This window comes from Lipophrys pholis, assembly GCF_963383615.2.
Source record: "Lipophrys pholis genome assembly, chromosome: 10".
NCBI classification, from domain to species: domain Eukaryota; kingdom Metazoa; phylum Chordata; class Actinopteri; order Blenniiformes; family Blenniidae; genus Lipophrys; species Lipophrys pholis.
Window position 1 is genome coordinate 31,151,821 of NC_137640.1, and position 12,256 is coordinate 31,164,076.

At 49.6% G+C, this 12,256-nt stretch overlaps 1 protein-coding gene across 1 annotated transcript in view; it reads right to left on the reverse strand.

Annotated features, from left to right (window-relative positions):
- Positions 1 to 569: 569 nt before the first annotated feature.
- The window catches only part of niban1a (niban apoptosis regulator 1a), a 14,425-nt gene continuing 2,738 nt past the window's right edge, over positions 570 to 12,256 (reverse strand). Inside the window, exons 3-13 of the mRNA XM_080473424.1 lie at positions 12,098 to 12,223; positions 11,740 to 12,019; positions 5,483 to 5,598; positions 5,308 to 5,412; positions 2,892 to 3,054; positions 2,395 to 2,576; positions 2,175 to 2,327; positions 2,007 to 2,105; positions 1,814 to 1,921; positions 1,507 to 1,618; positions 570 to 1,430 (exon numbers count right to left, since the gene is read on the reverse strand). Coding sequence (XP_080329550.1) covers positions 973 to 1,430; positions 1,507 to 1,618; positions 1,814 to 1,921; positions 2,007 to 2,105; positions 2,175 to 2,327; positions 2,395 to 2,576; positions 2,892 to 3,054; positions 5,308 to 5,412; positions 5,483 to 5,598; positions 11,740 to 12,019; positions 12,098 to 12,223 — 1,902 coding nt within the window. The 3' untranslated portion in view covers positions 570 to 972. The remainder of the gene's footprint in view (positions 1,431 to 1,506; positions 1,619 to 1,813; positions 1,922 to 2,006; positions 2,106 to 2,174; positions 2,328 to 2,394; positions 2,577 to 2,891; positions 3,055 to 5,307; positions 5,413 to 5,482; positions 5,599 to 11,739; positions 12,020 to 12,097; positions 12,224 to 12,256) is intronic.

Consider the following 12,256-nt stretch of genomic DNA (forward strand, 5'->3'; position numbering starts at 1 on the left):
CAGGGATGGAAGACACAAGATGGAGGACAACAGATAGGGGACAGAGGATGGAGGAGAAAGGAAGGGGGACACAGGACGAGGATGGAGGACACAGGATGGAGGATCGGGGACAGAGGAAGGAGGACACAGGATGGGTGATGGAAGATGGAGCACTAGGGACAGAGCACCAGGGAAAGAGGATGGGGACAGATAACGGGGACAGAAGACAGGAAACAGATGATCGAGGGCAAGGGACAGAGGATGGGGCAGAGGACAAGGAACAGATGACGGGGGATAGAAGATGAGGGACAGAGGATGGGATGTAAGATGGAGGACGGACGATGGAGGACAAGGGATGGAGGACACAGGACAGAGGATGGGTGACGGATAATTAGGGACGGAGGATGGCGCAGAGGACACAGGATGGGGGACAGAGGATGGAGGACAAGGGATGAGGGACGGAGGACAGTCACTGATCTGTTTCTAATCCAAATCTTCACAACAAGCAGTTCAGATCAGCTCGTCACTCGTTGCTCTTTGGAGACGTCGTCAACCTGAAACACGTTTGTAAACAACAAAACACTCAGAGTCCAGCTCACACTCAAAACCTTTATTTTTTATTGCTATCATGCTATGCTAACACAGCTAACATAGCATACATAACAGCTAAGAAGCACTTGGTGGCTGCTAGCTAAATCTTCCCCAACATTCCCGGAGTCAAATCATCACATTACAACGCTAACGTGGCTAATAGGCCAGGCAGCTAAAAGCTAACACTGGAGCTGCTCACAGCTAAATATGCACTTGAAGCTAGCGGGCGAGAAAGGGAAAGCTAACTGGGCTGAGCTAACATAACAACAAAAGAGTGAGCATTAGCATAGCATGTGCTAACTTTAGTCATAACTTGAGCTTCAGCTAATGTTTCGATGCTCAATGCTAACAGCAGTGTTTTTGGTCGGCATGGCGATATGAGCAACTCTGGCGTGGTTAGCTTCAGTCCTCCAGTCGGACCACGTCAGGAAAGCGGTTCAGCACCACAAGCTCGCTAATAGCTTGCACGCAGTCTGATGCCAAGCTAGCATTAGCACTTGATGGATCCGGTTCAGAATCTGGCACTGGATCTGGTCCAGTTTCTGACTGTGGTCCCAGCTCTTGTTGTGGTCCATCCTCTAGTCTAGGTCCAGGTACTGGTTCTGGTTCTACACAAGCTTCTGGTTTTTTGCCAGGGTCCAGTTCTGGTCCAGGTTCTGGTTCTACAAAAGGCTCTGGTTCAACTTCCGGTCTGTGTTCTTGTTCGGGTCCAGGTTCTGGTTCTGGTCCAGATCCAGTTTCAGGCACTGACTGGTCTGGCACCGCTTCTGGTTTTGTTCCAGGTTCGGGTTCTGGGGTCTTCTCCTGGACCGGATCAGGGATCAGCTGGAACTTCTCCACGTTAGCAGGATCTGTTAGCGCTGAGGAACCACAAGACAATGCTAAGCTAACATGCTAACAATGTTAACCTAGCAGGCTAACAGGGAGAATGCTCACCTTTTGCCACGTGGCGGATTAGTGTCTCGATGATAATGTCCTCATACTCATTTTCCACAACGACAAAGGGGCCGGAGTCAGAGTCCAGCGAATGCTGCAGCTCCACCAACCCCTGCACACACAGCGCAAGCTCGCAAGGCTAAGTTCACCACATCGGAATCAGTCAGGAAAGACGTGTTGTCACAAGATGTTAGCATGCTAGCAGCTGCGAGGTTACAACTACATCTGGTCTTGCCTGTTAGTGTTGGTTAGCATGTTAGCATACAGCCTTGTAGCATTGCTAAACATGTTAGCATGTTAGCCTTACCATCCTGTAGTCGCAGTCCAGCTGCTCCTTGACATATGGTAGCGTGATGATAATCAGCGCCTCCTGTACGATCTTCTTCCTCATGATGCTGCTGTCATAGTTAAAATGCTAACAACACACATTAGCAAACATACGTTAGCCACTACACTTAGCATTAATCCACCTCAGTTAGCAAACAGACATATTAGCTTACCTGCAGAACGCGTTGTTTGGCCTTTTGGGCGGATTCCGGATCGACAATATCACTAGCTAGCAGGATCTGCTGGAACGTGAATTCCATGTTCTCCACCAGCTATTAGCATTAACATGTTAGCACATTAGCACTCTGGTTGATTAGCATAGTAATCATATTACTGCCTACCTGCTGCAAGTCCAGGCACGCGCGGTCAATTAGCATTAGCGTCAACGTGTTGGGGAACCCGAAGACTTTGGCGTACGGCGCTAGCTTGTCGCCAATACTCCCCAATGTCTGGTAGCAGCTCTGCAGGTTAGCGCGAGGCATGCTAGCAATGAGCTAATGGGAAGGAGTGACAGTTAGCGTCATGAACTGCAAATGCTAAGATGCCAAAGCGAATGCTTACTTTCTTGGGGTTGGCTCCGCCCCCCTCGGCACTCTGACAGACCTCCTCCATAGCGTTGAGGCTAACTCTGCATCCCTGCAGAAAGGCGTCGCTAACAGGCTCCATTAGTGCCACTAGCATAGCGCTCAGGTGCGGTGCCACTTTCTCCATGGTTAGCCGCCCCGCCGCTGCTGACATGCTAGCTAACAGATGCACACAGATATGCTAGGCTAAGTGTGTTTGCCAACATGCTACATATGAACTATGCTGCTAGTGCTAACAGACGGACAGTGTTGTTTTGTTTTTTAATTTGGAGTAATAGATTACTTTGTAGCAATATTTACTTTTAGTTCCTTTCAGAAAAATGTTCCTTTTAGTTACTGTGGAGTAATAGATTACCTGACTCTGTAGTTACCGTTAATTTATAAAGTCACATTTAGATACTTTTTAAAAAGTACTTTATTTACTGCATTCTCGATAACTCTGTAGTAATAAATTACTCTTCAGCAATAGATTACCTTGCACTTTGCGCCGTATTGCATGCCGGCTCTCCTGGATGAAGTCGAGGTCAGAGGTCATGGAAGGTTCCAGAGTCTGGATCCAGTCCCGTAGCTCCTGCTGGACCCGAGAGAACTGGGTCAGCAGGACCGAGTCCAGCAGCACGTGGACCTCCTCCAGGACCTGAGGAGACCCGGATCAAAGTAATCCATTACTCTCACCATGTCCGCTCCAACACACTCCATCAGGTCCATGTTACCAGGTGAAAACCACCCACACAGTTCAACAGGTTCATGTCACACACAGGGCTTTTCCACCAACAAGAACCAGGAGCTAGTTCAGGTTCTAGTTCAGACAGGTTCTTAAATGAGCACCACCAACGAACCGGTTCTTGTTCCACAGTTCACGGAGCCAAATGACAGCCACGTCATTGCGTCACTCCAAAACGTGACACGTCACTGATTTCACCAATTTCACGCTGACAGCGCTCGTAGAAGAACCAGGAGACGGACTGAACCAGTGGTTTGGTCCGGGTCGCTCCATCTAGTCTGACCTGAACCTCGGATGAAAACATTGAGTCTCCTCGTCGCTCTATTGGGGATTTATCACGTCCGTCTTGTTTTAGTCCAGAGCCCCAGAGTGGACATAGAGAGAAATAATAATAATAATAATAATAATAATAATAATAATAATAATAATAATAATAATAATAATAATAATAATAATAATAGTAATAATAATAATAATAATAGTAATAATAGTAATAGTAATAATAATAATAATAATAATAATATTGATAATAATAGTAATAATAATAGTAATAATAATAATAATAGTAGTAATAATAATAATAATAATAATAATAATAATAGTAATAATAATAGTAATAATAATAATAATAATAATAATAATAATAATAGTAATAATAATAGTAATAATAATAGTAATAATAATAATAATAATAATAATAATAATAATAATAACATGAATGATCCTGGCTCTTATTTTCCACCATTCCAACATTCCAGAGTGACTTTCTGCTCCTTTCACTTTATTTCTGGACGTGTCTGAATCAAAAGCTTCAACATGGAGGAATGGAGGTGTAGAATGATAGAACGCTGCTCTACAGCCGTTTCCATGGTAACCTATAGGCCATGCTGCCTCATGCAGACCTCAGCCTGCGGTCAGAACGCCACACAAGACCTGGAAGTGAAGTTAGTTACAATCATGTCACCATGAAAAGAACTGATTCTAGATTCTACATCCACCAGCTGACGGGGGTGACTGACGGAGCAGGAGCTCTGCAGCATCTCGACTAAAAAAACAGTACAAAGCAATGGTGTTGACAAAGTACAGGAAGGAAGGGCTGCAAGCATGGGAGAAGGATTCTTTATCATTTATTTACATCTCTATTTGCTGGTTTGTTTTTGTTGTGGTTTTGTTTAGTTTTTTTCTTGTAAAGAAAATAGATATACACTTATTAGTGTATGTGTATATGTACATGTGTGTGTGTGTGTGTGTGTGTGTGTGTGTGTGTGTGTGTGTGTGTGTGTGTGTGTGTGTGTGTGTGTGTGTGTGTGTGTGTGTGTGTGTGTGTTTATATAAAATACAAAGGTACAAATGACAGATGAGAATACGGGGTAGGACTAAATAAGCTCCTTTTGATATGTTGGGCCATTATTTATGAGTTATGTTACTTTTATTTTGCCTTGTTTGCTTTGCTCAGTTATGTTTGTTGTTTGTGTTGTTGTTTATCTTTGTTTTGTTATGTACCCACATGTCTGAAATTAACTAAACTAAAGCAAAAAAAACTCTTGAGAGCCACGGCTCCGCGATCACGGATTAAATGATCTCGTTCCCTCGTATTATTAACTTCAGGGAACGACTTATTATATCGTTCCCACGTGTTATTTTTATTATTTTCTCTATAACCACTCTGGGGCTCTGTGTTCACTGGAGTTTTCAGAACGCTGGTTCAATCTCTTCTGCCTCATAGGTAGCAATAGCTCCAGAGATAACTCCGCCCCCAGCTGATGACGTATCAGGCTCTGCCCTGGCTCTGCCCTGGCTCCGCTCTGGCCTCGCTCTGGCCCCCTCTGGCCCCGCTCTGGCCCCCTCTGGCTCTGCTCTGGCCCCCTCTGGCCCCGCTCTGGCCCCCTCTGGCTCTGCTCTGGCCCAGCAACGATGTGGGGCCGGCTTAGCACCAGTTTAGCCGCTGATAGGCCAGAACTTTGGTGGTGGAAAGACAAAGAACTGGTGCTAAATCTGGTCCTGGACCAGAACTAGAACCTGGTTCTTTCTGGTGGAAAAGCCCCCAAAGTGAGGGACCACCTCACACTCCAACAGGCTCATAATACACATTTTTAATACTCTTAAAAAAAGTGTCCATGAACGATTGTGAGGGCATGCGGACCACTTCCAGTCCTCGGGCCTCACCGTGAGCCACGTCTGGGTCCTCTGGCCCCGGGGAGCCCGGAGACGGTCCAGCAGGTCCTGCTGCACCTCTGGGAGGAGCTGCTCCATCACCAGGTTGGACAGCACCTGCAGGAACCAGGTGTTAAACAACAACAGCCAGGTGTCAAATGGCAGGGGGGAGTGGGTGGGGCCTCACCCGTACTACACTGCCAATCAGAAGGCTCTCGGATCGGTACCGGCCCCGGTCCTGCTGGTAGAAGCGCACGGCCCGGACGAACGCCTCCACCTCCAGGCTCCGCCTCTTCAGGAAGTCTGTCAATACAGAGACAGTTAGCGGCGCAAGCTAAAGCTCGCAGCTAAAGCAGAGCTGCTATACAACTGGTTTCTCCCTCAGGACCAGAGTCTGGGTGGCGTCCAGACACCACCTCTGTATTCCACATCAATAACCTCAGTCAGTCAGATCAACCACCTCCGCTCCTCCTTCTCGCCTAGCAGCACCTCCACACAGGTCCACGCTCTGGTCACCTCCACACAGGTCCATGCTCTGGTCACCTCCACACTCTGGTCACCTCCACACAGGTCCACGCTCTGGTCACCTCCACACAGGTCCACGCTCTGGTCACCTCCACACAGGTCCACGCTCTGGTCACCTCCACACAGGTCCATGCTCTGGTCACCTCCACACTTTGGTCACCTCCACACAAGTCCACACTCTGGTCACCTCCACACAGGTCCACGCTCTGGTCACCTCCACACAGGTCCACGCTCTGGTCACCTCCACACAGGTCCATGCTCTGGTCACCTCCACACTTTGGTCACCTCCACACAAGTCCACACTCTGGTCACCTCCACACAAGTCCACACTCTGGTCACCTCCACACAGGTCCACGCTCTGGTCACCTCCACACAGGTCCATGCTCTGGTCACCTCCACACTTTGGTCACCTCCACACAAGTCCACACTCTGGTCACCTCCACACTCTGGTCACCTCCACGCTCTGGTCACCTCCACACAAGTCCACGCTCTGGTCACCTCCACACTCTGGTCACCTCCACACTCTGGTCACCTCCACACAAGTCCAAACTCTGGTCACCTCCACACAAGTCCACACTCTGGTCACCTCCACGCTCTGGTCACATCCACACAAGTCCACACTCTGGTCACGTCCACACAGGTCCACGCTCTGGTCACCTCCACACAGGTCCACGCTCTGGTCACCTCCACACAAGTCCACGCTCTGGTCACCTCCACACTCTGGTCACCTCCACACTCTGGTCACCTCCACACAAGTCCACGCTCTGGTCACCTCCACACAAGTCTACACTCTGGTCACCTCCACACTCTGGTCACCTCCACACTGGTCCACGCTCTGGTCACCTCTACGCTCTGGTCACCTCCACACTCTGGTCACCTTCACACTCTGGTCACCTCCACACAAGTCCACACTCTGGTCACCTCCACGCTCTGGTCACCTCCACACAAGTCCATGCTCTGGTCACCTCCACACAAGTCCACGCTCTTGTCACCTCCACACTCTGGTCACCTCCACAGAAGTCCACGCTCTGGTCACCTCCACACAAGTCCACACTCTGGTCACCTCCACACTCTGGTCAGCTCCACACAAGTCCATGCTCTGGTCACCTCCACACAAGTCCACGCTCTTGTCACCTCCACACTCTGGTCACCTCCACAGAAGTCCACGCTCTGGTCACCTCCACACAAGTCCACACTCTGGTCACCTCCACACTCTGGTCAGCTCCACACAAGTCCACGCTCTGGTCACCTCCACACAAGTCCACACTCTGGTCACCTCCACACAAGTCCACACTCTGGTCACCTCCACAGAAGTCCACGCTCTGGTCACCTCCACACAAGTCCACACTCTGGTCACCTCCACACTCTGGTCACCTCCACACAAGTCCACACTCTGGTCACCTCCACGCTCTGGTCACCTCCACACAAGTCCATGCTCTGGTCACCTCCACACAAGTCCACGCTCTTGTCACCTCCACACTCTGGTCACCTCCACGGAAGTCCACGCTCTGGTCACCTCCACACAAGTCCACACTCTGGTCACCTCCACACTCTGGTCAGCTCCACACAAGTCCACACTCTGGTCACCTCCACACTGGTCCACGCTCTGGTCACCTCCACACAAGTCCACACTCTGGTCACCTCCACGCTCTGGTCCACTCCACACAAGTCCACGCTCTGGTCACCTCCACACAAGTCCACACTCTGGTCACCTCCACGCTCTGGTCACCTCCACACAAGTCCACACTCTGGTCACCTCCACGCTCTGGTCACCTCCACACAAGTCCACGCTCTGGTCACCTCCACACAAGTCCACACTCTGGTCACCTCCACACTCTGGTCACCTCCACAGAAGTCCACGCTCTGGTCACCTCCACACAAGTCCACGCTCTGGTCACCTCCACACAAGTCCACCCTCTGGTCACCTCCACACTCTGGTCACCTCCACAGAAGTCCACACTCTGGTCACCTCCACACAAGTCCACACTCTGGTCACCTCCACACTCTGGTCACCTCCACACAAGTCCACACTCTGGTCACCTCCACGCTCTGGTCACCTCCACACAAGTCCACGCTCTGGTCACCTCCACACAAGTCCACACTCTGGTCACCTCCACACTCTGGTCACCTCCACAGAAGTCCACGCTCTGGTCACCTCCACACAAGTCCACGCTCTGGTCACCTCCACACAAGTCCACCCTCTGGTCACCTCCACACTCTGGTCACCTCCACAGAAGTCCACACTCTGGTCACCTCCACACAAGTCCACACTCTGGTCACCTCCACACTCTGGTCACCTCCACACAAGTCCACACTCTGGTCACCTCCATGCTCTGGTCACCTCCACACAAGTCCATGCTCTGGTCACCTCCACACAAGTCCACGCTCTTGTCACCTCCACACTCTGGTCACCTCCACAGAAGTCCACGCTCTGGTCACCTCCGCACAAGTCCACACTCTGGTCACCTCCACACTCTGGTCAGCTCCACACAAGTCCACACTCTGGTCACCTCCACACTGGTCCACGCTCTGGTCACCTCCACACAAGTCCACACTCTGGTCACCTCCACGCTTTGGTCAACTCCACACAAGTCCACGCTCTGGTCACCTCCACACAAGTCCACACTCTGGTCACCTCCACGCTCTGGTCACCTCCACACAAGTCCACGCTCTGGTCACCTCCACACAAGTCCACACTCTGGTCACCTCCACGCTCTGGTCACCTCCACACAAGTCCACGCTCTGGTCACCTCCACACAAGTCCACACTCTGGTCACCTCCACACTCTGGTCACCTCCACAGAAGTCCACGCTCAGGTCACCTCCACACAAGTCCACGCTCTGGTCACCTCCACACTCTGGTCACCTCCACAGAAGTCCACGCTCTGGTCACCTCCACACAAGTCCAGACTCTGGTCACCTCCACACTCTGGTCACCTCCACACAAGTCCACGCTCTGGTCACCTCCACACTCTGGTCACCTCCACAGAAGTCCACGCTCTGGTCACCTCCACACAAGTCCAGACTCTGGTCACCTCCACACTCTGGTCACCTCCACACAAGTCCACGCCCAGTCACTCCCCTCCTCTATAACCCCACTGACCTTTAAGTCTTTATTTTTTCATTATGGGAAAACACATTTTTGAGGACCTAAACATACATAACTTTTTGCGACACTTTGCACTGTCAATAAGCCTGGCAACAAAAATGGATAATTTGGAGGAATCACACATGACTGGAAAAGTGGCTCAACGGCGCCACCTGGAAGTACGAACCTAGAAGTACGAACGTTGGCGCACCTATGAAACACCCAAAACACACCAAAAAGTCTCTTACACTCATACCGAAAACATAGCGCCACAGTTGTTGGTATGTGCTAGCTTTAGCTGTGCTCATTTGCATATCCAGCAAGTTCTTAATGGAACTTTGTGTATTATTGTGCTATTTACCTGTGTACCAGTTTTGTATCTGTGTAACAAAGATTTTGGGTCTTCTCTTTTTTTTGTTTCAGTCTGTTTGACTGTCAGTGGCTTATGGTGCTTTTCCACTAGTTCCTCCTCAGCCTCACTCCACTTGACTCTACTTCTTGTTGACGCTTTTCCACTACCAGGTACTTTCCTGGTACCTATGCAGCTGAGAAGAAAATGTGGCGTCGGCAGACGGCAGCCTCTGATTGGCCGGCGCATCACGACACAGAAGAGTCAGATGGTGGCTCATTCACCTTTTCATTATATGAAGCCGATCACAACAAAAACGCTGACAACCAGAGAGAGGCGCTCAGAAATCAACCAGTGGAGCAGCGACGAGCTGCAGACATTTCCTTGTCTGGAGGCGACCAGATGATCCAGGAGCTCCATGGAGCTTCACGCTACCAGGATCAGGAGGTTTCCCAGCCACGATACCACCGGTGTTTAGGATTAACTGGTTCCCCTGTTAACTGGTGACCTTTGTCCTCCAGCGTCTTCTTTTCAGAGTAGATGCTAAAAACCCGACCAGAACCCGTAGCTGTCCTGGAGAACGCCATTGAACTGCATTTCCATTCAAGTTTAAAGTATACTAGCGTTTCTTTGTTTTCTTTTAACATCAGCTGCTGCGGACGGCCGGTGGCAGAATGCACCAGTTAACAGGGGCACCAGTGAAACCGAAACACCGGACAGTGAAGCACCATCGTAACAATCCACATTTTGTAACATTATTAATAAACGTATAAAAATATAGACTACTTAATTATTTGAGCTGATATCCTGTGGGTGTTTGCTCGGCATCACATTGGGGGTGGTTACTTGTGCACGACGGGGAAAAGCTCCGTTGACTCTGCCAAAGCTGTGGTCGTACTATATTGTGATGGAGAATACCAAGGCTGAGTCGAGTAGAGGCGAGGCGAGTAAGGCTGAGTAGGAGCTACTGGAACAGCACCACAAGCTGCAACAAGTCATTAAAGGAGCAAGGCTGCAGCTTTTCTGGCTCTCCAAAGAGTTTGGCTGACTGTTCAATCTCTGATACCACTGCGGCAGTACAACACATAGGCCGCGGTCCACCGGGCTGTTTGTGGCGGGACGGAACAGGGCGGGACGGGTTGTCCTGCATTTTCACTGACAAAAGTAACGGAAGTTACGGAAAACACCGTAACCACCGGTTACGATATCCGCCCCCCTCTCTGTTGAGGTAGCTAGCCCTGAGGAAGGGTCTCAGGAGGCGGAGCGACAATGCAGCCGCCTGCTGATTGGTTGTGACGATCGTCACTCTGGACTTGCTGCAATATTTAAATATCTTATCACCGTATAAACCTCAGTTGTTCTTTACATCCGCCGCTTTGCTCACTAGTTGTTATGTGAACTGGCTTTATTGAAATGTGGCGCTGCACTGCCCCCTGGTGTTCAGACGAGGTGGAGACGCTCCACTCAGTAACAGGAGGGGCGGAGCTTCAGAAGGAGCTGGACGCTGCTGTTCACAAGGACAAATTTAAGCTTAGTCACAGAGAACGAGGTTCAAGACTTCACTCTGACGGCCGTCCACTGTCGGACACTTCCACGTTCTTCGCCCGACACATTCCAGTGCCATTCACAACTCCGCCTATATTTTAACCGTACATTCTGCAGTGGGACTGCGCCACAGGGTTGGGCCTGGCTGTGCTTTGCAATACCGTACCATGCCGTAGTGTACTGTACCGTGCCATACCGCCCTGCCACGCTCCGGCACGGACTGCAGTGGAACAGCGGCTATAGCGAGAACAGGACACATATGTTGACTGACATTCTGGGTCAGAGTCCCACAAACAGCGAGGACCCGTTCAAGGTTCCTTGTAACTTTAATTTGTTTTTTACTTTTCATGTTTCACTGTTCATGTGAAAACTACCTCATAATCCAGGTACAGTTTAGTTTTGATGTTGCAAGAGTCGCTTTATCAGTGATTTTTACCTTTTAGTATGTTTACTTTTTTTGCACATGTTGCTAAAATTATACAAATTATATAAAAGAAAATATGTTAAGAAAGGTTTGTTGGTTTTATTTTTTCTGTTGGGTTGTTTCACGTCAGGAAATGGTTCGATTGCTCCGTTCAGAAACTTGCAAATCAAACTACAAAATCAATGTAAAAGAGAATTGTGATCAAATCGGATCGTGATATTATTACAAAATAATGGTGGTATGATATTATTGCCGTATGACGATGTGCCAAAAATATCATCCCACGATATCGTCCCAACCTGAATGTCTTGTTGTTTCACTGCGAGAAATGTTTCTTACTGGTTTATCTATCATGTGTTTTATACAGTTTAGAAAGGCGCTGATAAATAAAATGTTTTCTTGTTATTAATTTTCCCACGTGAGCCTGGAGGTAGAATTACCATGGTTCTGGTGTCTGCTGTATTAGCATTAGCATACCATGGTTCTGGTGTCTGCTGTATTAGCATTAGCATACCATGGCTCTGGTGTCTGATGCAGTCCTCCAGGACTCTGCAGAACCGGCCCCTTTGGTCCTGGTTCTTGAAGCAGAAGGCCACATCTCTCCGATGCGGCAGGTCCAGGAAGACTAGGAACCGGGACCCGGAGAACCCAGAGAACCCACAGAACTCCTCCTTCACCTCGCTCAGAGCTGGGAAGTTCCTCTGGACCTGGTCCACATACAAGTCTAACGAGGTCCACACAGAACCACCAGAAGGTACCAGGACCTGGACTGGAGGGAAGCCCTTCATGAAGCCCTGAAGAACAGAGAGAATGTCTGGAGAACGTCTGGAGAACGTCTGGAGAACGTGAAGAGAAGTTTGGGAGAAGCTGACCTCCAGCCCTTCGTGGCTCTCCAGTCGGTGGTCTCCTCGAACCACCAGGTAGCGCTCTCTCCACTTCCTGTTCTGGTCCAGAACCAAACCTGGTCCCTCATATAGGACCTGGGCCGGAGGAGACTCCTGGACAAACACACACACACATTCATATTCTAT